Source organism: Echinococcus granulosus, assembly GCF_000524195.1.
Source record: "Echinococcus granulosus chromosome Unknown EG_S00088, whole genome shotgun sequence".
Taxonomy (NCBI): Eukaryota; Metazoa; Platyhelminthes; class Cestoda; order Cyclophyllidea; family Taeniidae; genus Echinococcus; species Echinococcus granulosus.
In genome coordinates this window covers 158,613-184,724 of record NW_020170468.1, presented here as the reverse complement: position 1 = coordinate 184,724, position 26,112 = coordinate 158,613, and the positions used below count along the sequence as shown (strand labels likewise).

At 39.4% G+C, this 26,112-nt stretch overlaps 5 protein-coding genes across 5 annotated transcripts; 2 read left to right on the top strand and 3 right to left on the bottom strand. All coding sequences in view use genetic code 11, as the record gives it.

Annotated features, from left to right (window-relative positions):
- Positions 1 to 820: 820 nt before the first annotated feature.
- Positions 821 to 16,013, top strand: EGR_07838 (putative G-protein coupled receptor; the record flags this gene model as incomplete). The annotated part of the gene is made up of 17 exons (XM_024497087.1): positions 821 to 914; positions 1,168 to 1,281; positions 1,359 to 1,808; positions 2,514 to 2,680; positions 2,752 to 2,968; positions 4,015 to 4,283; positions 4,818 to 4,998; positions 6,368 to 6,688; positions 6,793 to 7,020; positions 7,538 to 7,846; positions 7,917 to 8,503; positions 9,424 to 10,824; positions 11,367 to 11,757; positions 11,883 to 12,046; positions 12,125 to 13,746; positions 14,066 to 14,192; positions 15,771 to 16,013. The coding sequence occupies 17 exons, from the start codon at positions 821 to 823 to the stop codon at positions 16,011 to 16,013; spliced, it is 6,885 nt and encodes a 2,294-aa protein (XP_024348498.1).
- A 4,283-nt stretch (positions 16,014 to 20,296) lies between these two features.
- On the bottom strand, positions 20,297 to 21,070 carry EGR_07837 (DnaJ subfamily B member; the record flags this gene model as incomplete). The annotated part of the gene is made up of 1 exon (XM_024497086.1): positions 20,297 to 21,070. The coding sequence occupies one exon, from the start codon at positions 21,068 to 21,070 to the stop codon at positions 20,297 to 20,299; it is 774 nt and encodes a 257-aa protein (XP_024348497.1).
- Positions 21,071 to 22,288: 1,218 nt separating this feature from the next.
- EGR_07836 (Signal recognition particle protein) lies at positions 22,289 to 23,221 on the bottom strand (the record flags this gene model as incomplete). The annotated part of the gene is made up of 3 exons (XM_024497085.1): positions 22,289 to 22,474; positions 22,758 to 22,879; positions 23,170 to 23,221. The coding sequence occupies 3 exons, from the start codon at positions 23,219 to 23,221 to the stop codon at positions 22,289 to 22,291; spliced, it is 360 nt and encodes a 119-aa protein (XP_024348496.1).
- A 619-nt stretch (positions 23,222 to 23,840) lies between these two features.
- Positions 23,841 to 24,986, top strand: EGR_07835 (NADH dehydrogenase [ubiquinone] iron-sulfur protein 3; the record flags this gene model as incomplete). Its single annotated transcript, XM_024497084.1, has 4 exons — positions 23,841 to 23,880; positions 23,918 to 23,992; positions 24,030 to 24,505; positions 24,801 to 24,986. 4 exons carry the CDS (start codon positions 23,841 to 23,843, stop codon positions 24,984 to 24,986), a joined length of 777 nt encoding a protein of 258 aa, XP_024348495.1.
- A 291-nt stretch (positions 24,987 to 25,277) lies between these two features.
- On the bottom strand, positions 25,278 to 26,099 carry EGR_07834 (Serine/threonine-protein phosphatase PGAM5; the record flags this gene model as incomplete). The annotated part of the gene is made up of 1 exon (XM_024497083.1): positions 25,278 to 26,099. The coding sequence occupies one exon, from the start codon at positions 26,097 to 26,099 to the stop codon at positions 25,278 to 25,280; it is 822 nt and encodes a 273-aa protein (XP_024348494.1).
- Between the last annotated feature and the right edge of the window lie 13 nt (positions 26,100 to 26,112).

Here is a 26,112-nt window from a genome sequence, read left to right as displayed (position 1 = left end):
GATCTGCAAACTGAAAGATTTTTCTTTTGAGGGTTTTAATTTTAAAAAGAAAAGTTGGAAAAATGATGCATGAATTACCATCTTGTTTGGGGCCAAGCTTAGAGGGGGTACTGAATAGTTTACAACAGGACTGATAAATCCAAAATCTAAATATGTTTGCTGCAAATTAGACAACATTTCTTTAAAAGTTGCTTCCTCATCCCGAGTCACGGAAGCAAGGAGCATTAGCAGGCATCTATAACGTCATTTTTGCATCTAGTGAAAAACTATGCCCAGCACCTAAGTGCAAGCTCATTTTGCAATAACGAAATGCATATGAAGTGTCAGTTATTTTCTTTTGAGTCGACAGAATTTAGACATACTTTTCTCATCAGTGGTTGTGAAAACATGTCAAAGTAGAGCAACTAATCAGAGAACGACACATCCATGTATGCATAACTTTAAAAAAACGTTTGATATACTTGTATTTGTTTAGCATGCTAAAAATTGTTTGTTTTCTTATCAGCTAATCAAATACATAATCTTTCCCAAAAATATGCCATAAATTATGCTTGCTGTCTGTAAACCGACTCACTTTTTGTACTAGTTTCTTATTGGCCGTAAATTACAACCTCTCGAAATGTACATTTAAGCAAAGCATGCAAATGTCACCTTGACTACCAGTGTCAGGTGCTAGTAAATTTTCTAAAAGACGCATACATTTAATATTCCTTTGTCATTAGCTCCATGACAACACAAGGCAACAATTGTTCATAAACAACAATGGATTTCTAAATGCTGTGTATAAAGTTGAACATTTCTGCTTCGTTTTACTCTTTCAATGAAATGGCATCTCACTAGAACCCAAGTTTTGGTGAACGGGACCTCGAACTGCTGCATGGCAATCAACACAACGGATATTCAATGCATTTTCCGTCTTTTTCTTCGTCTTTTCCCTTTCACTTCCTAACATCTAAACCTGCTTCCTAGTTGTGACAAAATTAGATTTTATTATAAGGTATTTTTATAAGCATTTGGTGATAGTTTTCTGATGTTTTTTAGCCCATTTGCTGCCGAGTAAGTCGCCTCTTCCCTTTTTCATTAAATTGTCTGCATATTTTTACTCATTTTAATTCGAGTTCCACTTTTTCAAAATCACTTTCTAGTTTTCATTTTTACGTCTTCTAGCATCACCGCCTATTGATTCTGGACAATACCCGACGTTAGCACCAGAGCCTGTTCCAGCCCCAACAACACCGCCTTTAAGACCAATTCACCCATCACCAAAAGAAAACCTCTTCAGTGAGTTTAAAACTTAGAGATTTTAAACACAATTTAAATAAAACAGCATAATCTATGCATTTCAATCTCTGACATAGACGTTACTTACCTAGCAACGGCTAACCATTATTGGACATTCTCCAGTGGCACCAAGTGGATTTTAGATCAGGCGCCAGAGGAGAATTTCCTCTCCAAAGCACTTTTTGATCGCTATAAATTGAAGGATTTTGATGGTGTGGATTTGGAGATCAAAGATGATTTTGAGAAGACACCGAACAGTCTCTTTGCACCGATGGATACAATGGATGGATTTATTGGTGTGAGGCAATTGGGAAAAGGCCTTTTTCCAGAAGATACCAAAAGCGTATGGCTTAGTCGTCAGTCAAGTACAAAGTGCTTTAAATTAGTTCCGAAATTGGAGGTGGAAAGACCCTATTTTAAGACTTGCATTACCGATCCCGAGAATTGCGAATACGGGCTTTCCGTCAGCATTTGGGTTTATTTTCAAAACGTGATGGTGGCCAGCCGGCAAACGCTCATCAGCACATGTAAGTTACTTTAGAATTAAAAATTTTTCAAAAAGGCTTACGATTATTCTACACTATGTACCCTCGAAGGCTGGTGTGAAGCTTCTAAATACTACACACCTTAAAGTGGTGTTTTGCCAAAATTTGACCATTGACTTTAAACCGACAAAGCAAAAAAAGTAATATTTTTAGCTAGTTTAGGTGTTAAAATTACTTCTTATTTTTACTCTTTTAAATCATAATAACTGTTTTTATCTAAGAGAAACGAGGAGTCTTCATAGGCAGTGGATTTAAGAAGCAATGAGTACAATAGTATAAATCTCCGACTTACTCCCTTGGGAACCTGTTGCTTTAAAAGTTAATAAGTTTATTACAAAGTTTTGACATTTGAAGCCAATTGGTTTTTAAATTTAGCAATTATTTGGAGGTGTAGACTATAATACAGGGACAAAACTGAATTTGAAGAATTTTGTTAATCATGATTTTTAAAGACTATCAGATTTGTCAACTCTTAAATTTTAAATTAGGAAGAAATTAGAGTTGCATTTAATTGTGTTTATGCGGTAAGCAATCATCAAGTAGCTTTTTTAAACGCAATTGGACAGGATTCGCCTAGCTGTTGCTCGAAAATACTTATTGAATCTGATGGGATAAGTTAATTGGATCTGTGCACTAGTGCAGTCTTACCGCCCGTGACGACTAAAGAATCAACTATTTAATATATAGCACCTGCTAATGAGTGTGGTTTTCTGATGTCAATCGAGTACGGAATGTTCATTGCGCGAATTTATGGATCACTACATACGTGGACTTGTTCGGCATCAATAGTTATCGAGAAGGGAACATGGAACAATTTCGCCTTTTTGTGGAAATCCACAAACGGCGACACTTCGGTAAGTTCTCGTGATTTGTCGATCCTGCTAATTTTTGGTAAGTAGATCATAATTAATGCTTGCTAATTTAGATATACGTCAATAAGCGGTTGCTTGCTAGCTGTGCAGGAATAGAAATTGCGACCTTGAATGGGATAGCAAGGGCCAAAGCAGAGTCACTCTGGCTTGGTTGCTCATCTGACGGCGTCCTTCCAAATGACCAGACATCCATTCTTGATGCATTTCTATCGCATCCAACTCTTTGGTACTGGCCATTAGAGCATCATGTCCTTTTTCTTGGAGATAAAGGTTAGTAAAACCTAGAAAGTAAGAAACAATATAAAAGCTTTGGAAAATTGCTAAATTTTATTAACCATTACGATGCAGGCACAAATGTAAAATAATCTTAGTGAAAGAGTTAGAAGGCAATTCCTAGTTAATTCAGTTAGCTTTGCCTACCCCCATTACTTCTGTTAGCATTTTGAGAGTTGCGATCAAAGGTCACATTTATTTGCATAAAAACCAAGTATTTCCCCAAAATTTTGACGTTAAACTGAGATGAATTTGCCCTCATTTATTTTGCACGAAAACAAAGGATGCATCATGAAGTTATGCCTCCTTGTTAATTTTATGCCTTTGTTGTTAACGGTCATAGATATTACCAGACTAATTTAATGGATAAATGCTATTAATCAATGCCTTTGTAATTGCTACGGCTATCATGGTAATTTCAATAAAAGCCAGATTCTTGGTCTTATGCACAGAATGAAAGACTTTTAGAGTAAAATCATAGTGCGCATTAGTTTGGTAGTAAATTAATTATCTGCATCGAAACAAGTATTTATTTTTGCAAATGAGGCAAAGAGCAATGAGAGGAATGTAGGCAGGTAACATTTCGTTTTCTGCAGCATTCGAAGGCGAGTGTTGGGGCAGCCGGAATGATCTTTAATGAAACTTGATACGTCGAAACAGATAAAACTTTTGATGTTTGTGTTTAATTGTAAAACAATTCTGAGCATGTACTGTATCTAAAGGGTGCTTTTCCAAAAACAAGGGATTAAAAAGATAAGTAGAAGTGTTAAAAAAGAAGGAAATTGGGTCGTTACACTTGGAAAGAACTTTAAATGATTAGGTACCAATAAAAACTTTGATTGACTTGAAAAAATTATTTTAATTTCATTTTAATTTAACCATTCAATAAAAAGGGATTTAAAGGATATTCTTTAATTTAATTTTTAAAAACTCCTTATAATTTTGCTACAGTCGCAGCTACCCTTGTTAAAAGCAAGTGTACTTGAAACGTAAACTTGCTTTTTTTGCTCGTTTTTGTTGATGAAAAGTGCCATTTGTTTTAGCTGATCGATTTGAGGCATTACCCTCCCCCATACCAACTCCATCTCCGTCCATTGACTATATGTTGGATTATACGAGGCTGGTTGATGAGTATCAGCCGAAAAATTGGTCGCAGCTGCCCACGAACCCCTACTACATAACTGCTGATGGATTCTTTGAGTTGAACACGGAACCAAGAAGCAAAACTGGATTTCGCGATATCGAGCTAAATCATGGCAATTGCCGTGGTCGCAGTTCTTACAGACTTAAGTCCATTAATGCTTATTACAGAGTAAGCGGAGGTCAAATTCAAAATAGAGAAGTGATGAAAATTTTACCTCTTAGGGTAAACTAACATGGTAGATATAAGGAAATGTTAAAGGGCCCATTTTATATTCTCTGGTAAAAAGCTAACTTACACAACTTTCCAGTTCACGATTTTTACCCTTAACTTACAATCAATACACCTATCATGTTTTACTATCACTGAGCTTGGTATATATTTCATGTTCATGAATTAATGCTTTATAAACGGAGTGAAATTCTACCCATCGTACTTACGATCTGCAGTCCTGTGAATGTACTATTTGCTTTCTATGGGCGCTGAGAGCTATTGACACGAAAAGTATGTGCGACTTCGACATCGATGACCTAACTTAAGACATACGTGCTTAAAATCAAGGCCCACGTGATCCACATACATAATCTTTTCCTAAATATTGCTTGATTCAGGATTATTTACCTCATAACCTTAAGTATGGATATAGTATTCGAGTTCAAACTTCCTCATCCTTTCAAAAATTATTAATTATTTAACTATTTTCAGTTAAAGGGTAGCGTTGAAAAGACATGTCCCAGTAGTTTTTTGATGTGTCAAAGTGGTTTCTCAATCGGAGCGTGGATAACCGTGCCTTCTACGCTCACCGCAAAAGAAAAGCCCAAGTCTCTTTTCGAAATTGCTGGAAACATTAAAGTTGCACTATTTGGCGACTTTCTCCATATTTTTGGTGAGTCCGGTAGCAAAGCGCCGCCGATTTTATTGAAAAAAGGAGGAGCTTAAACACAGATTTTAAGCTAAAAGTTGCAAGAGTTGGAATATTTGACAATAAACATGGAAAACTAGTCAAATGGGCACATTTATTTAAATTTACGCAAAACCAAGCTCAGAAATGACAATATTTTTGAAAATGTTTTCATCGCTGTCCCTGGTTAAAGTCTGCAGACAATTCTGCGCTTGAATTAGTGGTTGGAAGATAAACATATGCACTGTCAGAATTTCCTTTTATCTAAATAGATTCCAAATTAAATGAAGTCGAATTTAAGGAAAATATTAGTGTTATCAGTAAATTATTAGGCCATTTCAAGTGTTCCGCATCCTCGTTGGGTTAGGGCCACAGTAGTTTTAATGGGGTTATTTATACAAAGACCTTTTTATCTATTTAATTTTTTTGAAAATTTCTGCAAAGAAACTAGAGAGAAATTTGCTCTTGATTAAATCACCAGCTAATTGGTAATTAGAACGTGGTCTTTCCTAGAGCTTCCAAAAGATGTTGACATCTTGGAATAAAACCAATCAAACTTCACTGGTCGTACCACAATCATGGTTTTAAGTTAGCAGCTATTAAGTAGACACCAGCCTTTGAATAATGTGAAATCAAGTTGTGCTTATTGAGGATTCCTGAGAGAGAAATTTCTACAATTTGTGAAAATCATTTATTTATTCTTCAAAATTTAAAGGAATCGCAGAATAGTATACATATTCATCGAAGTAATTTAACTTGCACCAACTCAACAACCGGGTGAAAAACTCGAACTAATTTGACCAATGTACGCGGTATTTGACGCATTATCGATGTATTTGAGTTTATAAATCACCAAATAAAATGCAAATTACAGTACCAGCCTCCTAAACATATTTACGAGGATTTCAAAAGATTTACAATGATAAGAGTGTTTTAAAACAAGTTTAATTTTTATGTTATTGAATTCACAACTTCACATTTTATCAATGAAATACGGCCACCTATGCAGTTTTCAAGTAAAAATGTCTTGACACACAAAGACTAAAGGTGACTTCTCAAAGCTGATTACTAATAGTTTTCAGTATAACGTTCATTTTTTTGGCATTTATTTTTATAAAGCTTTATTGGCTTTTACCGTTGTTTATGTTAAAAGATTGAGGCTCTACTACGTAGCCGGGATATAGTAGTTTCCTTCCTACAAGGGGCATTACCCATTAGGGAGCGTGAAGTGCATATTCAGTAGCAACTCTCCTGAGTCTTAAAAAATAGAGAAAATATCATGTGAATGTTTTCCTTTCCCACCACGAGACTAATTAAACTTACGACCACCTTGCATTATGGTTTTGTATTATAGTTTTCAATGGGAAGGCTTGGAAGATTACTAGAATAAATGAGGCAGTTGTTCGTGATGAAGTCTTCAACGTGGGTTTTTCGATTACTGGAGATGCTAACAACTTGGCCGCAGGTTTTATTAATGGTCTTTCTGTGCAAACCATGGCCTTTGCTTCACTAAAACCCCAGGAAATGGAAACACATGAAGAAATACATGTAGGCGACATCATTCTAGGCAGTCGAGATGTCAGCTGTAGCGCTGATGGTGTTTCCATTGGCGACTTGGTCTACTGGAATAGACTTACACTTTTACACGAAGGCCATCGCTTCGTCGGATACACAGGTGAACCATCAGTCATTCTACCATTGTCACTACTTCAAAAATATACAGCATTCTTAAGGGCAGCTGCTTTTTAGCTACCCAGGTGCAACTGTTGTCAAATGCAGATAACTATTGGTCAACAGACGCCTACATTCTTCACGACGCGCTGTGTCGAATAAGCTTTGAGAAAAAGCGACAGCAGATCACGAAATCCGACGAGGTTATTCCGGGCTACAAACTTGCCTCCATCTACAAACCCATGGGGGTTCAACCGGTGCGCTACATACTGGATCAAGACAGAAAGGGCCCCGTTCCGATTCTATCAATGCGCAAAAATGATTATTTTATGCTTGGTGAGACCTACAACGGTATTTTTGTAAAACTTTTAACCTCTTTGCTACATTCACAATGTCACAGCTCATCAAATCAGGGCCTAAACGTATCAGCAGGCTTCGAGAAGGTTTAATATGGACATAATTTTGTGGTTATTGAAAAAGTAAGTAGACTGAAAGTGTATCGTGTTAAATCAAATGAATATTTAAGGAATAATTTTGTGGAATAGGTAGACGGATTATTTATCATTGCTTAAGCGCCAAAAGCATAAATATTCAAGATACTAAAATAAAACTAGGATTTGTTCCAATTTAAATCCACCTAATGATTTGGGTCAATACATATAATAAGTAGTTTAGATTTGATTTCAATTACTTAAATTCCCTTTGCTCCGCTTTGGTGGCGTTAAGCTTGGAAGATTTCCTAAATGTTGTAATACCGATATTGCAAGTTCAATACGCTTTTCTTTTAAAAATGCATAAAGTTATGATGCGTTATTTAGTGTTATTCACCGACCGATCAACGATTTCTGTATAGGCCGACGGAAACACAAGTTACCGAGTCAAGCTAATCTGCAGTGGCTCGACCACTGTCTTCATGAGCCTTCAAATCAGTCCTGTGGAGTCCAAGGTGTCACACTTTCCATCTGGTTCTCTCTACAGTCCGTCAGCAAGTCACGTATCCGCCATATTTTCAACTCCGGTGATGCCGGAAATCGTGACATTTCCACTGTCATGGACGGTCATGGGTGGGCCATTTTCACACACGGAGCACTTCTTGGCGCATCAGTTTCAACAAGCGCTGGCGACTGGACTCTTCTTCTTGATTCAAAGACTTATAATCTTGGTAAGAAGTATAGGCCTGGTTAATACCGCATTAAAATAAGCCATTCTCTTAAACTACTTGCTGACTGCAGATCAGTGGTTGAATCTTGGAGTCACATGGAGCACCACTGTTGGACTAAAACTCTTTGTCAATGGCATTGATTTGAATATGCCCTCCACGAAACCGAAGACAAGATACAAGGAATATACGGCACCGCCATACCTCCTTGTTGGTCGATTTGATACAGACGACTTAAACGCTTGGCTTACACCCGCTGAAGCGGAGACTGATAGTAGTAATCCTTCAGTATCGGGGATTCCAGTGTTCTGGGAAATGGCGCATTTCGCATTCTCCGAGATGACCCATGTTAAAAAGTACATGACTTCACAGGAATATGCACGCAATTTTGGCTTTCTTGGCAATGAGATGATTCAAAAGAACAGCAAGTGGCTCTGGTTCGGACCTGGACTGACAGACCCGAGTATTCCTGATCTTCTGTTGACTAGTCAGTTGGACATACCTCGACAGTTTGGGCCATATGCAATGCATAACGCAAGCACATTTTCTGTACAGTATGAAGAGGACCGGAGAGCAGTTATTTTGGGTCAGATGACTCTACTGCGTTTGGGTCCACTTGATCCATTCAGGTGTCCCGGAAGTATGTCTGAGTGCAGGGATGTAAGCAATTCATTTTAGCAATTTATGCTCCACCAATCAGATTGGGCAATCAAACATTTGAAATTCACTGCAAATTTAGCATTATTTTCAGTTTAGTAATATGAGGAATTTCTAATTTGCAAAATATTAAAGGCCTTTAGCAAAGAAGCAGTTTGACGTGGGAACTTCTCATAAACTGACAAGCTATATGGTTTACAAGCACTTTTGGCGAATTCATAATTCTGATCATTTGCCTTTAATGGAAAAAAATAAAAATGGTTGCATTCACTTGCTCCAAAAACGCTTTCCTTGTAATTTGAATGGACAATTCATATACTTTCTGTTAAAATAACTAGGAGGATGAAATCTCGTCATTTTGAACTTTAACAACTTAAGTTTGTTTTAGGAGCCCAACTGAGAATTCAACTTTTCAAATATCATGGTCAAATACTTGCGATACATTTCAACGGACGTACGATTAAGAATATCACGTTCATTAACTCTAGATTATGTGATAAATATTTATCATCTAGGACTGAAATGTATTTTTATGATCCTCGATAAAACAGTCTTCAAAGAACCATTTCTAAAAACTGTGGAATTTGGAATTAGCCTCAGATTCCTTTCTGATATGGCTGAGCATTTAAGACTGCTTCTAAATTTTACTTTCCTATACCGTTAATACTAAACTACTTTGGATAGTATATTACAGCGAAGCTAGGGGCCAAAACTAGATTAATTCGGTGACGGGGGTAAGTTTTTACTTGCACAGTTTAGGTTCCTACCAGTATAGTCTTAGAAGTAACTTACGGGCTACTAGATAGTTTTTAAAAAAAGGAATTTTGATATCAATGAATCTGTTTAATGAGCTCGCATTTAGCCAATAATCATTTATTTCACAGGTTTATAAATTCTTCACTGAGTTTACGTAAACCTTGTAGGGATTCACGATTGGTGGCTGGTACTCTCTTATCTCCGATATTGATGGAATGGGTCATACTAATTTTACTTCCCCACTGATATTGCTAACGGGTAATGGAGGAGAAATGGGTATTGCACTGACAGATGGTGGAAACCAGATTACTGGATGGGTGAATGATGCTGCCTGTTCTGGCTCCTCAGAGGATTTAACCATCACTTCGCACCATAATCGGTGGTTCCACGTGGCCATCTCCTGGTTCTATAACGAAATCCACCTTTTCCTAAACGGCAATCACATCTCCAACTGCATGAATAACTCGGAACTTAAACGCATGGGGGAAGATATCTTTAACAGAACTGAAACAAATCCTGCTTATCTTGTTGTAATAGGGCCCTCACAACAAGGCTTTGGTTACCGACTGGCTGTGAGTATCATAAACATCTGGGATACTTGTATTGACTCCGAATTAAACATTGGTGCTTTTATGGGTCTGTCAAGAACACAGAGGAACTACTTTGCAAGGGCGACTTTTTATTGGCCAATGTCTGGTCTATTTGCAAACCTTGCGCCTAGTCGAATAATCACTTCAGGTGTTGAAAGAGCTAAGGACAAAAGAAATGTCGAAGGAGGCGCAATGTGCACAGGAGACACAGAAGGATCATACATACTCCTTACTGGTGACTATAGACCAGGGGGAAATTATTCAAACCTTTACTACTCCTGCCTTTACAATATTAATCAATGCCATGGGCTTCTCCTTGTCGTCGATTTTCGATTGAATGGTGAGTTGAAAATGGAAAATCGGGAGTCAATTATACTCAAAACGCCTACAGAAGGTGGCGCTGTGGGTATCGAGATCTCGGTCAATCCAATAAAGGAAACCTTAACGGTGACACATCGCACACTAGAATTAAAATGCACCCTTTCTGCAAACCTAAGTTCTGTAACAAACGCATTTGATGGCTGGACTAATCTTCAAGCCTTCGTCTCTGAGCACGATATTAGGCTGCGCATAAATGAAGAAATTGTATCCGTACAAAGTCACTCTTTATGCAGCAGCGAAGAATCAAAGTCACCCTCATTTGAACTGGGATCGTTTCCAAAAATTCTAATCGGTCCCGAAGTCAATTTATGTGTTTCTGATGTGGTTATCATTGAAGATGCCGTGCAAGTGGTACCAGAAGATCCCGATCTTAACGATGCTTGCTACTCTGGGTCTGATGTTATCTTTCCCTTGGAAGGAGAACAGCCTGATAGACTGGGGCGAGCAAAAAAAGCTACTGATTTTAGCTCCTTTACTATTCGAGTGATGAATAAAAAACTGCTCAACTGCCTCAGAAAATTTATGACCCTATGTTCTGAATTTACGTTATCATTTTGGATGAATATCAGGAACGTTTATGTGGATGCCTCCTCTGTGGTAGGTTTTCTTTTAAATATTATTGTCGTATGTGAATTCTAGGGGATTGTATTACCTTTACTTACCTAATAATAACACATGAGGTACGCGGTTTACATCGCGTAAAGACCTCAATTGTATTGCTAAAAAGACAAAGAGGCACTAACCATGTGTCATTATTTCACGGCATTTAACTTAATGCTCTTCTTTTTCCAAGACATTTTCAAATAAAGTTTTTTGTATCAGTCCTTTGATACCTATTCTACTGCAATGTGATTGAGCACAAGTTTAATTTTTATTGAATAAGTTTGAGCTTCTCTCATTAGCTGAAGATTAGTGCCTTTCAAAGCTGTTTTATTTAAAAGTTTACTTGGCTTTTTTTCTAAATATGTGCTTAAGAGGCTCCTCTGTAGTCTATAGCACAAAGCGCTGATATTTTTCCATTTTTAGACTGCAAACTGATATAACATGGTACAGCTTTATTTTAAAGCCAATAGGCGGTTTCTTTTAATGAATAGTTATTAGACTTTTCGTAAAGTTAAAGCTGTGACCTTTGTTTTCAGAAGGATTACATGGTACTGTCGACTGGTCCGAACACCTACCAAGGCTTTTCCATTTCCGTCCAGTATATACCAAAATCAAGTGTTTACCATCTGCTTGTGCGACTCGTCACTTCTGATTCCATCTATCAGGTCTTTGCCACGGAGTTTGGAAAAAGCGATGAATGGCTCAATGTTGGAGTTGTCGTAGGTGGAGCGAAAACCTCAGCAGGGGTCTACGTGGAGGTCTACAAAAACGGTCATGCCCTGATGACAACGAGTTCCCCGATTTCGCGAGTTTCTTCTAAATGCTACCGCATTAATCCTAGTTCTGGATTATACCTTGGCTCTGCCATCACCACGATGGCCAACATGTCTGCCGTACCAATCGCTTCTGGGACCATTAGCATGCTTGGTAAGTCTAGAAACAATAAGTCTTTATCACCAAAGATATTATAAAAATTTTACAAATAACTATCTGACAGTCTAGGGAATTTGTATTTTTGTAACGCTGATGATAAGTGGGAAGTTAATTTTTAGTCTTTTGGTTAAAACGGGTCGCTTCATGTGGGACTCCACGTTCAAGCTACATGACTCTCATGGGGGATTGCGTTTTTAATGAGACCCTCCCAGAGACGACGACATGTCAAGAAGCTTCAAATTGTCAACTCTCTCAAAACGGCGTTTGTCTTGACACCAGTGTGGTAAGCTCAGTTCTTTGAGTTGATTGTAGTTTTTGAAAAAAAATAACACTACCTATATACAAACGTTTTTCTTGTCAGGAAAATATATACGCTATGGCTAGAGGTGCTCGGCTAATTTCTTCCCCAAAAGCCCTGTATTCCCTTCTCAAAGTCATATTAGTGCTCCTTAAAAACGATTCCAGAAAATACGATTCGGATTATGAAACAAGACTCCTGTGGTCATCAGTTGTCCTATACGATCGGTTGAGCGTCGTCGAGGAAGCCACTGCATTTGAAATAGAGAGTCTTCGTTCTAAAACCGATGAAATTTTAGTCTTCCTCCTAGAGTATTTGGAAGCATTGTTTTCGACTCGTTTCGCCAAAACATGGTTAAAACTTCGTGAAAGCTATTCATCAAAACCGCCTGAGATTGTTGCTATGCTGGCAGCTATGTTGGAAGTTTTGCTGACTAATGAACGACCAGTAATTGAGACCAGTCTTGGAAGGAACTATTTAGCCAGCTTCTCAGGACCCACTAATCTATCTCACTCAGACGGAGAGGAACCATTTAAAGTAATCATCTCATCTCTTGGCGGACAAACAATATCCAAGCCATCAAACAGAACCTTTACTATTTCTATACTAAGTTCATCTATTCCTGAAGTAATAATGGATGTGCTATCAGTGCCTAAGGAGTTCGCGTGGACGGAAGATGTTTCTTCTTTAAAAGATGATGTAAATAAATCGGAAGTTATATCAGCATTAATTAATTCTCCCATAATGACAACTTCTCTGATATCAAATACCAACGATCAAGGCGGATCAGGAATAGTGTTTCTGTATACTCTTGCTCTTATTCAACCTAATGAGTACTCTGAAAGAGCAATAGCTCGGCGAACTGATGCTCTGCATTGGAAGGCACGCCTAGTAGAGAAGAAGGGACATGGTGCAATGGAATATGCTGTAAAGTGTGTATTCTGGGACGATACTGATGTTGGTGCGAAGGGCTGGACGGCTAATCACTGTGATATTGCGGAAGCTCATTTACTTAGTGTGGTCTGCCGGTGTAATAGGACTGGATCCCTTGCCGTTGCTATGAGGTACACTGAAAATGACGAATCCTTTTGGGAAAAAGCTGGATCAATCAGTTTGCAGTCCTATCAAATAGCTAAGTTGGTGATCAACTTGGCTGGAAATTCATTGTCAATTATTGCTCTAACAGCACTCATTGTCTACTTATGCCGCAAAAATACACTTCCAGAACTGCGAGATCATAACAAAATTAAACTCAATTTAATCGCGGCTTTGGTTTGCTATCACATTTGCTATATGCTCTTTCCCCTAATGGAAGAAACTGAAATAGCCTGTCGAACCATTGGATCGCTAGAGCATTTTTCCTCGAGCACTGTCCTTGCATGGCAATGCTGTAACAACTTTTACATTTTTAATGCCCTAATCAATGGAAAATTAAAAGCGCGTTTTAAGTCGTTTGTCTTCATCGGCTGGATAGCAAATGCAGTGATCTTGATCGTCACAGTCTGCGCTACTTCTGCAAGTGAATATGGGATGGGACTTATGTGTCTGCCTACGGGCATTTCTGGTTACATCGCTACCGCAGAATCTACAATTTTCTTATTTGTATCACTTGTCTCTTGCATCATTCTTCTATGCAACATCGATGCACCTGCATACCTAAGTCCACGGGTGATCGAAGCTTTACGGTAAGTAACGCTAGAGACTGCTTGGATGCATTTAACCTCCACCAAACATTACTTAAACGCCTCCGGGTTAATCCATTTACGGTGTAACTAAAACTGCAGACCTCTCCAAGTTTAAGGAAACAGATTCTTTGCATTTTACTTCTTGTTTAACAGCTTAATTTGGCATACAAAACTACGGTAGCATGAGCTATTAGTAACTAAATGCTCTTGGTTATCAATCCTATTGGGATTTTCGGGTAAGATCAAGTTAGAACCCTCTTGTTCATCGAGATTTTTAATATTTTGAGGTTCAGTTTCATGGGTTTTGTAACAATTTTAGGAATGATGTGCGTACAGCCACAGTCGCCTCGGTCTACAGTAGCATAATCTACGGACTGGCGTTAGTATTCATTTACCTAAATCCCCTTTATGAGGGCTTCATCTTCTGGGCATTGAATGCCTTAACCGTAAGTCCTTGTGATGCATCCTAATTATTTTACCGGTGCTCTGATTAAGTTTGCCGTTTTCTTTTACAACAGTAGCGTTAGGCCTATGCGAATGAGGCAGGCATTTGTTCTTAGTTAATAAATACTTGATAAAAATGAAATTTTATAAGAGTTTTTAATATTAATATTCATGTATGTTATATAATGCAAAATACATAAGGCATTACTTGACTTTACATAATGCAACTTTTTTGGCTCGGGTAGTTTGAAAATATATTGGTTTTTAAAGACAATCCAGTACTCCGATTTGTTATTATGAAAACTCTCGCTTTAGAATATTTTTATTAGCTCTTGAAAATAATAGTTGTGGTAAAAAATCTGTAACGACGACTATTTGAGCATATTATTTTAAGGAAATAAAATTTGTGCTAAATGAGATTGGCATTTTTACTGGTTTCCATCAAAGTGTTATAAGTAACGTGACATATTTTCTTTGTAGGCCACATAAATAAATAAATCAGTATTTCACTTAAGTCGATTTTATAAAAAGGGTTTTTTTATTTTAATGAATGGGCTGAGTTTATCTATGCGAAATAGCACCATATCACACATGTAGAAAAATAGGAATAAAACCAGCAGTCTTGTTTTGCTAGTTTATAATGGTTAAAAACTATTTCTACATTTTGTTAATGAAAATGTAAGAAAATGCAGTAATTCTTTTTGCAGTAGCTGCTAAATTTATCGAAACTTTTCCTCCTATGGTGACATCAATGTGAAAAATACATGAAAATGCCGTTTGGAGGATCACTTCAAGATTCTTTAAAGAGATTGACTGGCACTGAATAATGAAGGACTCAAAGCCCCAATTTTCACAGTGCTTTCATTTGAGTAAGACGAAAAGGTAGAGATAATAGATATTGCAGACAACGCGAATTCACATACACTTTTGCAATACGTTGGTTGTTTAACCCTCTGGTTTTGGTAAAGGGTCAATTGGTGTCTTGGCCATTGTACCTTTGCTAAGTTGGCTGGCCACTGGGCCGTGCCAGTAGCTCCAACCCCTACTGTATGTTGAGTATACATATTCCGCTCAAGTATTGTCTTCTTTCGTCTTCAGAGCTGTCTGGAGATGCCACGCTTTCTTCAGTCAGTAATCCCTAGAATTTTTAATTGACCATAATTCTAAAATGTTCTCTCACTAACTTCCCCCCCCCCCCCCTTACCCTAAGCAATCGAAAACTCTATTCGTCACACATTCACGTATTTTCACATTTTAACAATCCCTTGTGTGATCCCATGAAAAGCCTATCTTCCTGTAAGAGCTGGTGCCAATTTGGATGACTGTCAAATTGTTAGATAACTTTTTAATGCTAATTTACCCATTGTTAAAACATTTGCGATAATTATCGTACTTAGAGTTTTATTGTATAGCTTCTAATTGAAAAAAAATCTTGAAATTTTGATTCATGGCATCAATTTGTTTACAAATAACTGAAATGAATAACCTTTGAATCAAATCAGGGTTTATTCAACTACCTAGTTAGTCGAAAAACACATTTTTAATTCCGCTACTGTTTTCACCATTTCTTCTTATTCTAGGGCTGTGTAGTAGCAACACTATTAGGTCCACTGGACAAAAGCAACGTGGTGAAAAAAAGGAGGTCTAGTGGAGCTCTTGATGCTTCTAAGATCTTGGGAAGTTCTATACGCACCTTCGGTAATACAGAAGACCATCCTACTCCGTTTGGAACACTTGACTTTGAGAGCATCGAATCTCCATTGCTTTCTGAGGCTGATGCATATCTATGTGCTGACATGGAAGAAAAGGAAGGTCCTAGTTGATTATACCCCAACGTGCTTATCGGCTTTGCACATTATCTCCCCAAGGAGGCATCCATTTGCATCTGCACCTGATATGACTATAATCACCTAAACTATCTCGGCATTTATAATAAATACTTCATTTATGCTGAAACCGTCACTATGAATATTTGTGTACTTTTGTAGCTGTTGTAAGTGGATGTAATTCCATTCAGTACAACTGGTACATCCGGTTTATTTTATCTTTCGGATATTAGGTCCTATTTTTCGAGACCACCTTGAGGAAGAAGCCAAAATTCCAACATCGGAGCATTTTTACATACCCAGAAGGTGGTGCAAGAGCCCCACCTCTGCTGCACTGCAGGGATGATTTTAAATGGTAATTGCAGTGCCATTAAAGCTCAATAAAGTTTGAATGGCCTATGGATGTAGCTTAATTGTTAGCGGTATTTCGACTGAAATACTAGGTTTGTGTTTTGCGTACTTCAAAATATAAACACAGTCTTCGCAAGTCTCAGTACAATAAGTACTATTTATGATGTAAGTTCCGTTTTCCGCCTCTATTTCCCTTCAACACTTATGTGCACTGCATGAAAGGAGAAAAACAAATTCGTTCTTTCATTGGATAGGGTAGGAGTTTGTAACAACATAATTACAGGAACTAAATTTGTATGCGTCCAATGTATGTACTAATCCTGAAAGCAGTTTCAGTTCCCTAATGGAATTACTCAGCTCTGTATTTGTGCATTAAGCAAAACTAGGATTAGCGATTGCTAGAATTCCCATCCAAGTGATATCACGAGTAATTAACCAGGCAGTTAAGCACATAATGTTTTCTTTCTTGTGCAATTAATTTGGAATTCAATTACTCCAACGCTTCAGTTTTGTAACATGAAGATAAATCATAACTTTTCAAATACACATTTGGGGCTTTAAGTGAGCTTTTTCGTTTACTCTTTACAGACAGATTTTATAAAAAACCCTAAATGAGTAATAATTTGTATCATTCTAATCTATAGCCACCCCAGCCCCAAAAATGTTGATTTGAAGGTGTCATATGAAGGTAATGCAATTAACTAAACAAGAAATTAGTCTACTTAGGTTAATTTTTTGTCTGAATGAACTATTTACATTGGGAACACGAACTGCGCTGAGATGAATAGTGGAGAACTTTAGCGAAAGCAGCAGCGATCCCAGCTACGCACAAACTGGCCAAAACTTGAATCTTTTGCTATTCCTACCTAATTAAGCTGCATGGTAGAGATTGTGGGATAAAAGATTTGTGGTTAAGCATTCTTTGATGTTTTATCAGCAGAGAAGTAAAGTTGGTGCATGCAAAATAACCCCTTATCATAGCTGAACATATAAACACAACCCGCGGAATAGTGACTACCTCTTCTTGTAATTTGTAGCAAATATTTAATCCCCAACAATTAGTAAAAAAGCATCCATCTACTCTTGGGATTATCTCGTTTCCAAAGGGCTTACTCAAACTTTCATTGCCATGACGGAATAATGACGGTTATTTAGACTTACATTTTCACTAATGATTTTATTTTAACACAATTGAAGAAAATGTCATTTTGGAAGCATTTGTTTCATACCCAGTAACCGAAAAGGATCCTGCATCTCCACCACCATTGCATGATTGCCGCGTGATTAGTTAGTGAAGAACATTAGCAAAGAAAACATTCCACTGCAAATGAATAAACTCATCATTCCCTCTTGCAGCAGGGTAATGCGACTGTGTTCGCTTCGTAAAACAGGGCAACTTTTAAAACTAAACTAGCTTATGTCTTGGATAAAGCACACTGGTTGCCTATGCAATGAATATTATGCTATTTTGAGTTTTTAAAGCATGCCTATCTCTATTTAGAGTTTAGCACATTTCTTCCGCTTTGAAGGAGGTATAAACTCTAGTTAGGTCATTGTGCAAAATCTAGTGCGCTACAATTTGCTAAATGTGGAATGCAAGTTCCTTATTTCTGATTATGCTCGCTGTGATAGTAATACAAATGACTAATGAGGGCTTTTGCTGGAAGAGAATGAGTCATAGGCTCTTAAACATTAATAATAATTTTGACACTTGAAAAAATATAATGGCCATTGAAGGATTAATAAGTGCACAGCTGTAGGGGAGAATCTCATATTTATTAATCTACTTTGTTCATTCAAAATTCTCCATGATCTCTTACCTTTGTAGAAACCGGAGAGTACCTTATTTGCAACAAATGCGTTAAAAAGAATTTCTAGAGTTTGTTTCGACACGTGCAATTTCGAACAACTTCCACACTTATTATGTTTTCACGAGGTGATGAAATACGGGACTTAAGTTGGCAGCAAATCACGACAAGTAAGCGTCGAAAGCTTGTCTTATTGAAGGCATTATAAATGGACTTATTTTGGCTTGCAAAACGGCACTTTAGTCTGTTTAATAGTTCATTTCGGATAATGATCACGCTGGCCTATAACGTGGCGACCTTCGCACATGGTTCGTCGCTGCTCTATCACCGACTGTGATCTTAGGCTCACCCGTTTCATTATACCTAAGAAGAAGTATTGACCACTGATGCTTGTATTTCTCGACTATTAAAGATCTCTCCTGAATCTAAATAGGCTACTTTTATCCCTACCTAGAATTTCGATAGTTTACTAATGAAAAGGGCTTATCAAAATGAAATTTGTTTTCATTGTACTTCGTGAACGCCACCGTTGCAATAGCCCCTCAGCCCTTCTGTACGGCAAACGAACCCGATCAAGACGAAGAGATATCGTAGAATCTATACTAGGCATCAAATATAAACGGCACAGAAGCAGGCCATACTATGGGTGACTGGATTCTGTTAAAAATAGATGCTACGGCAATAAGTTACCATGCCTCCGAGATCCTAGTAGCTGAATGGGATTTGGGAATACGGTTGAGCAGTATTGAGATGAGGGTAAAGTGGACAAATGCCTTGACAAATGGCGAAATACACTTGCTGGAGAATATTATCTAGCTTTGAGCAGTGCAAATCCAGTCCATCCTCACAATACAATTCATCAAGAGGATGAAATTATGGCTCCATTAATACAGCCAAAATCAGATATCCTCTCAACTATATGACGAGTCAAAGGATGAACACTGCTTCTGACTCGTGGGTGGTTTTTACAGCACCAACTGCGATGAAACGGCTGAAACAAGAATAACCAAAGTAAACACGGGAGCGTCCTTCAAAACAAAACAAATGCAAGGTGACAGAAGATATCCGTAAAAATCACGTATTTAACCACAGTCTTCAGTCCCCATCTATGGCCCTTTAGAACTCTCGAGTGTTACAAGCCTTCTCCCACACCGAAATGGACTGTTGAGATTTCTTCTCAGCATAGAAACCCAACCCAACTAGAAATATGGACCAACACACATCATCATGTCCAAACTCTATCGATAATCCCCACGATTCTAAATTCTGTAATCATCTGCAAACTGAATCGAAAGGCGATAGTGTTGAGCAAAGAACTTGGTGAATCGCAAACTCCATGATGGAGTCACCTACATCATGATCAAGGCGTAGACTGGACACACCTGCAACAGCACCATGACGACTTCATGCCCCAATGTTCTCGTTCTTTTCAAAACAGCAACATTGTGACGCACACCCAAACCGTTTTCCATTTTCAGGTCATTTAAAAAAGTGCGCCTCGCTCAATTTCCGCCATAGCCAGAGCGCGAACTGCGCACTCTTACCGACCACTCACAAAACAAAGTACAAACCTTCAGAACGACCAAGCACCGAACACCCTACCCCGCCCCACCAATGATTTCATAATAAGTGGTAACGAACCAACCCCGCATCACTACGTCGCACTATGCGGACGGCTAAATAACATAAAAGCAACTTCAATGAGGCAAATCGACGAGGGCGATTATATGCATGCTTGGACATAGTCACACAATCGACGTTACACCCAGACATCAACAACACAATCTGTGAACTCAACTTAAATGCGCCAAATCCAACTCAACGCTAGCCACCGCGGGCGTGACCTTGAAATAGTGTAAAGGATACATGCCCAGAGGAAAACGATAGTGTAAACATCACATCGGAAATCACCTAAGCACAAGCCATTAGTGCTTTGTGTCAATAAAAACAAATAAAATCGTAAGAGACTAGCAGCGACAACTAGCACGTATGTATTACCCCACACAAAACGAAATTCCTTTTCATGAAACAACTTAAATGAATAAAAGCAAAAAGTCATAGGATAGCAGATACGTCGGTTTTTACCGCTGTACAATAAATGACCAACTAGTGGAATGAAGCTCAGAAACTCAAGTAAATAGATGAAGAGTTGTTGTGGCATGGCCTTGTTTCTGTCCGTACGACACGCCCATCCACCGTTTCTGTGATCGTTTCAACGTTGTTTTCACGAACTGTTGTAGTGTTGACAACCTGACCGTTGACAATACGAGTTGAGGAAGACATCGATCTGGCCATTCCACCTCCTGGTCTACCGTTACTAAATGAAGACATTGAAGAAAACCCACTCATTCCACCAAAGCCGCCCAGAAGTCCCCCAAAAATATCGTCGAAGAAACCACCACCAAATCCCGTGGGTAACATGACGTCTCTTGGGTCGTGAACCGATGAAGTAGTACGACGATTTTGTTCATAAGGATTTTGACGCCGATGAACACGAGAACTTGCGTGAGAGCGATGAGTTCGCGCAGCTCCAGGTGTAACAAAGTTGGGTCCAAAAACATCAAATAATGAAGGTCCAAAGACTTGAGCGAATATCTCCATGGGATCCCTGAAATGAAACGAGAAACCGCCGAAGCCAGAGAAGTCGCTCGGACCGGCGCCTCCATTGGTAAGCCCTTCTTTACCATAATTGTCATAAATCACACGTTTTTGTGGATCTGAGAGCACCTCGTAGGCTTCGCTTACCAGTTTAAACTGTCTTTCAGCCTCCTCTTTGTTGTCCGGGTTCTTATCGGGATGCCACTTCAGAGCTAATTTCCTATATGCCTTCTTGATGGATTCACCATCAGCACTTCGGTCAACTTCTAGTACTGTATAATAATCAGCTTCTTCCATACTAAAGAATAGGGAGAAAGGGCTCCGAACACTATGAAACCAAGCTGCCCGACAGCAACGGTCAAAGTGGACGCGCGAAAACATCCGTCAGTATTAACAAAGTAAAGCTTTCGACTTTATATTACTGATCAAACGCAAAAGGTATATTTTGTAAATCTATACAATATTAAGAGGTAGACAATAAAGGGGATTTACGTGCCTGGCTTGTTTCTATACCCTTAATGTCAACACTTTCGAAACCTAGACTGCTCATTATCTCCACCTAAAATGCCAACTTGCTTGTATTATGTTTTTTGTCTAAAAGCAATTTTTTATAGTGAGACATCCCAGAGTTCTCTGAGTTTACATAAAAACAGTTTTATGTAAGCGCATATGTATTGATGCATAGAATCCATAGGGGATATTTAAAAGACTTACGGGTCGTGTCGTGGGACAGAATTGCGGCCAGCGTAGATTAAGGCGTCTGCGAAGTTAGCTGCACAATCAGAAGGCTGCATCGCATTAGAAAATTGACGACCTGAACTATGAGTTTCTTGGATGTGCTTTCGTACTGCAGCATGATCTTCCATCCTTGCCTATGGTTCTCCAGCCACGATTCAATTCTAAAGTAAAGCGTCCACTTTGATATGGCGTAATGAGAATCCAAAAAAACGATCAAATTGTTCAGCAATTACCTGCGTTGAACCAAATAGTTTGCTCCACCCATATCAACCTTATTAAAGCTCTAATTAGTCCGTGTACATGCAAAGTATTGCCATTATGTCAGGGTCAACAGATAGCCTGACTTGGTGCCCCTCAAAACCGGTGGATAATTCCTGAATCTGATTAATGGTAGAGGGATAGAATGGTAGCCTCTTTTAGAGACACATCAACCTGCACGGGGGCACCTAGCGCCTTTTACTACCCCAATCCAATTCTCATTCAAACCCAAGTGGTCATGATCGTACAGTACCAACCCGAGTACCTACCTCAACCATCGCTGCCCCAAATTTGCCAAAAATTTGGTAAGCGGAAGACTGTCGGGACTAGCCATTACAGGTTATCGTGTGGTAATAAGGACCAGGGCCACAAAGAAACAAAACCCATCCCACGATTTAATGCGTAATCCAAAAATTGCACGTTGATATTCCTCAAAGGAAAATGAGTCCAAGTGAGGGGAAACCGGAGAAAATCACAATGGCAACTAAGATTTTACGTATACGCGGAAAGAAAGGAGTATCACACATCCGCAGAAGGCGTGCGAGGGCTACTAGAGGCGACCTTGGAAGAAATTATAGTCTTCGATGATGCGACCGTAGCCGCCGCTCCACCAGAGCGCTTGTCTCGCTTCTTCAATCCGTCGATGTTTGCCTTAATAACATTCGCGTAAGCCTGATTGAACCGATTCATGTCCCTCTGGTAAATCTGTTTTAACCGATCAACCGAAAATTAGAGGTTATTGCAATGAAGCAAAAATAACTACTGGTTACGAAAACCCTTATCCAGGTTTACTAAAAAAATCGGCTGCCGTAAGCATGAGGGGAACATATTTTGGAAGTAGTGTAATTTGTTTTCTCGCATGTAGTTCAATAGGCACTCATCACCTCATCCAAAGTGAGGTTTCGCAATGAAGTGACGTGAAGCTAAACGAGATCCCAAGCAGAAGTCCAGCCAGTGTAGTTTATATTTTAGAAACTTTCAAACATACCAGAGTACTAATTTTCTTGCTTCCCAAGGTTACTCGCATTAGGCAACAATTTTCACCGCTGGTTGACGCCCTTGGTACTTGATTACCTTTCTTTCTTGGAATAGGTTTTGTTCTTCCATCATCTGAAATTCAGTGCATCTGTCAGTAAGCTCAATAGGGTAAACCACGTTTCGTTCTCACTATGTGCGCTCTTGTTAATAATCCCAGCAGAAATCTAGAGCAAATCACATAAACGGGAGTTCATTCAATTCATGGTGAAGCAAGTAAATAAACTTAGAAAAATGTAAAATCGATGCTAAGAGCCACCAGTTGCTATGGACGTGTCAAAAATAGTCTTATTTAAGACACAAGCCACGAAATAAAGCACATATCTGGGGTGTAATAACACTAACATCGGCAACATAGCACTTACGTCGTTTCATTGTGATAAATAATGACTTCCCAGACTTTGACTCCGCAAGCATCTTAGTAAGTGCGGACAAAAACTACGAAGATGAGTTAGAACAAAAAACTAACAGCATCGTTGTCTAACAACATTGGCCGCGAAGAAATACGGCGCCACGCAGACGAACACAAGTAACGCAAGATAATCAGCCTCGCTTACAATTGGTTTACTTCAGAATAAGCGGAAGGTCAATGGGATTGGTTAGTAATACTAGAATTATGTGCAACAAAGTTAAAATAGGTGGTGAGCTACCAGTCTTTATTGCAAAAAAAGTGTAATCCTGCAACAAAATCAAATTACTGTCTGTATAATATGTGGCAGCTATTAATTAAGCAATGGGGTCAACACTTCAATAAGCGCAAAAACACTTATGCTGCGCTTAAATTCGGCGTTGTAGGTAATTATTGACAAAATGAATAAGCGTTATTATTTAGTAAAGCATGTGTCTAATTTACATTGTCCAAATGTAGATACTGCAGAATCAAATTAAGTACTTTCACATTTGGTCATCCACACTCTTTTTGCATTCGCTAAGAGCTGCCGACCTCGGCTGTATAACCCATAAATGCCATTCAGCTTTTTCTCATTTTCGGTTCAACGTGCCGTGTTGGTGCTTCAAATAGCGGGGGTCTGTCGTAATGAGTGCGCTTTGTCGATTTTCGGTGTCGGTGTTCTCAAGTAAAGCACTGGTAAAGGGCCAATGCATATTTTGTAGACTTAGTAAAGCCTTTGAGTGTCGCTGGGATTTTGAAAAATCCTGCCCGTGGACTCACCGAGACTGAAAATAAGGGTAATTACTCAAAACCGACTTAGCATTTGTCTAGCAGTCGATCCGCATTTGGAAAAATTGTCAAAATTCGGCACTTATGTTGCGGAATCCATCCCAAAGTTCGTTCAGAAGGTCGAAGTTAGTCATTTGAGAGAACTTGATATTTTTATCCACCCAGATGGCATCATCCCTGTTTTGTCGTTTCTGCGCAACAACCACAATGCCCAATTTAATGCTCTGGTTGATATAACAGCAATGGATGTTCCGGCGCGATCGTATCGTTTCGAGGTCGTTTATAATCTCCTTTCCTTGCGTTACAACTCCAGAGTTCGTGTCCGTACCTACGCGGACGAACTGACACCGATTAGCTCCATCTGCGATCTGTATCAAGCTGCCAACTGGTACGAGCGGGAAGTATGGGACATGTACGGCGTATTCTTCTCCGACCACCCTGATCTCCGCCGCATTCTCACCGACTATGGCTTCCAGGGTCATCCTCAGCGCAAGGACTTCCCTCTTAGTGGCTACACAGAGGTAGTTCATGCGCACTTTGGGTTCTCATCCCACTTTGCTTTTTTTTCTGTTCGACCGTTACGAACAGCTACCCCGTACTTATGCTTTGCCACATACTTCAACGAGTCTCCCCCTCCTTTTGGTTCAATGCACTAAGACAGACGATGTGTAAACCTCCCAGACGAACCCCACCCCAGCACCTAATAACCGTGCCCATTCGAAGTCTAGCAGCTTAAACTAGATGTTTCTCATCCTAGTTACCAATTGCTTTGTAATTACTCACCCAAGATTATCTTTAGATTCTTACGTTTTGCAGATGCGCTATGATGAAGAATTAAGGCGCGTCGTCATCGAACCAATTGAATTAGCGCAGGAATACCGGAAATTTGATTTCAAGACTCCCTGGGAAAATTTCGCTAAATTCCGCAATCCTGAGCGCAATACAGCCAGAATCACCAACGTTGAAGATACTCAAAAGGCAAAAGAAATTCCCGGGAAGTAACTACCCACCTTCTCAAGCCCGTAGCCCTCGATAATTGTACAAAACTGGGCGAAATCATACTATTTCAAATTCACTTTGACTTTTCATTGGCTTTAGTCAAGCCTGTTGGTTATGATGTACTATTCAATCAATGCTGCATTCTTTCAAAGTCCCGCATCCCCAAACTGAATCTGCTTTTCAAAGCCGGCCCAAAAAACAGGCAACCTTGACGTCAATCTATAAAAATCGCTACAAGCATGTAATCGAATCAATGGCAAGGTTGGAGTAGGAGGGGCAGATTGCGGTGCTGCTTTAGCTGAGACTAAGCTTGTCGGGTGGCATATGGCCTGAGTTACCAAGCCACCTAAGTGATACGGTACCGGTAGGACGAATGGTAAGCCAAGTGAGACTCCCGTGATCCAGTGACATTCGGATCCATGCCTCTGGCGGCAGCTGAAGCGCCCGACACACGAAATAGCGAATAACGTTACCGTGGCAGACTAAAATCTCATAGGAATCCTCACTTTGGGTGGGTTCCGCCCTGTGTATGTAGTTTGTGAAGGCGGTCTCTATCCGCGGCCCATCCTCTTCGAAGGCCACGTTCCCTTCCGGTGGCCAGTTGAAGACCGCCGGTTCTGGGGGGAAGGGGGCGCCCTCTCGAATAAGGTCGCAAGGAGTTGCGGGAACTCCCGGGAGGTGCTTGATTATCTCGTCAGTTGATTCGATAGCGCGCGTCATTGTTGAGTAGAAGATACGAGTGTAGGGAAAGTTGAGCTGTCGTAACCGCCGCCCGGTGAGGTCCAGTTGCTGACGTCCCAAATTGGTTAGATGACATTCAGAGTCGTTTTCTGCGTAGTGGTATTGGCCATGACGCACGAGAAGGATATGACGACTGGCTTTCGGCTTCAGTGATATGCTGGAATTATCTGATTCGCTATTCTGCCGACTGTCCCAACTGTAGTCCCATGGTGTTACATGGGACCTAAGAGAGTCTTTCAGCGGACACGATACTGCAAGCACATGATGGAACGAGCCTGTGGTGTCAGTACCGACACAGACACTAGAGATGGTGGCGGTTAAAGCGGCTCCAGTCAATAAGATTTTCGTCAATCTTCTGAAAACTCGGCCGGACATTGGTCAGATCTAA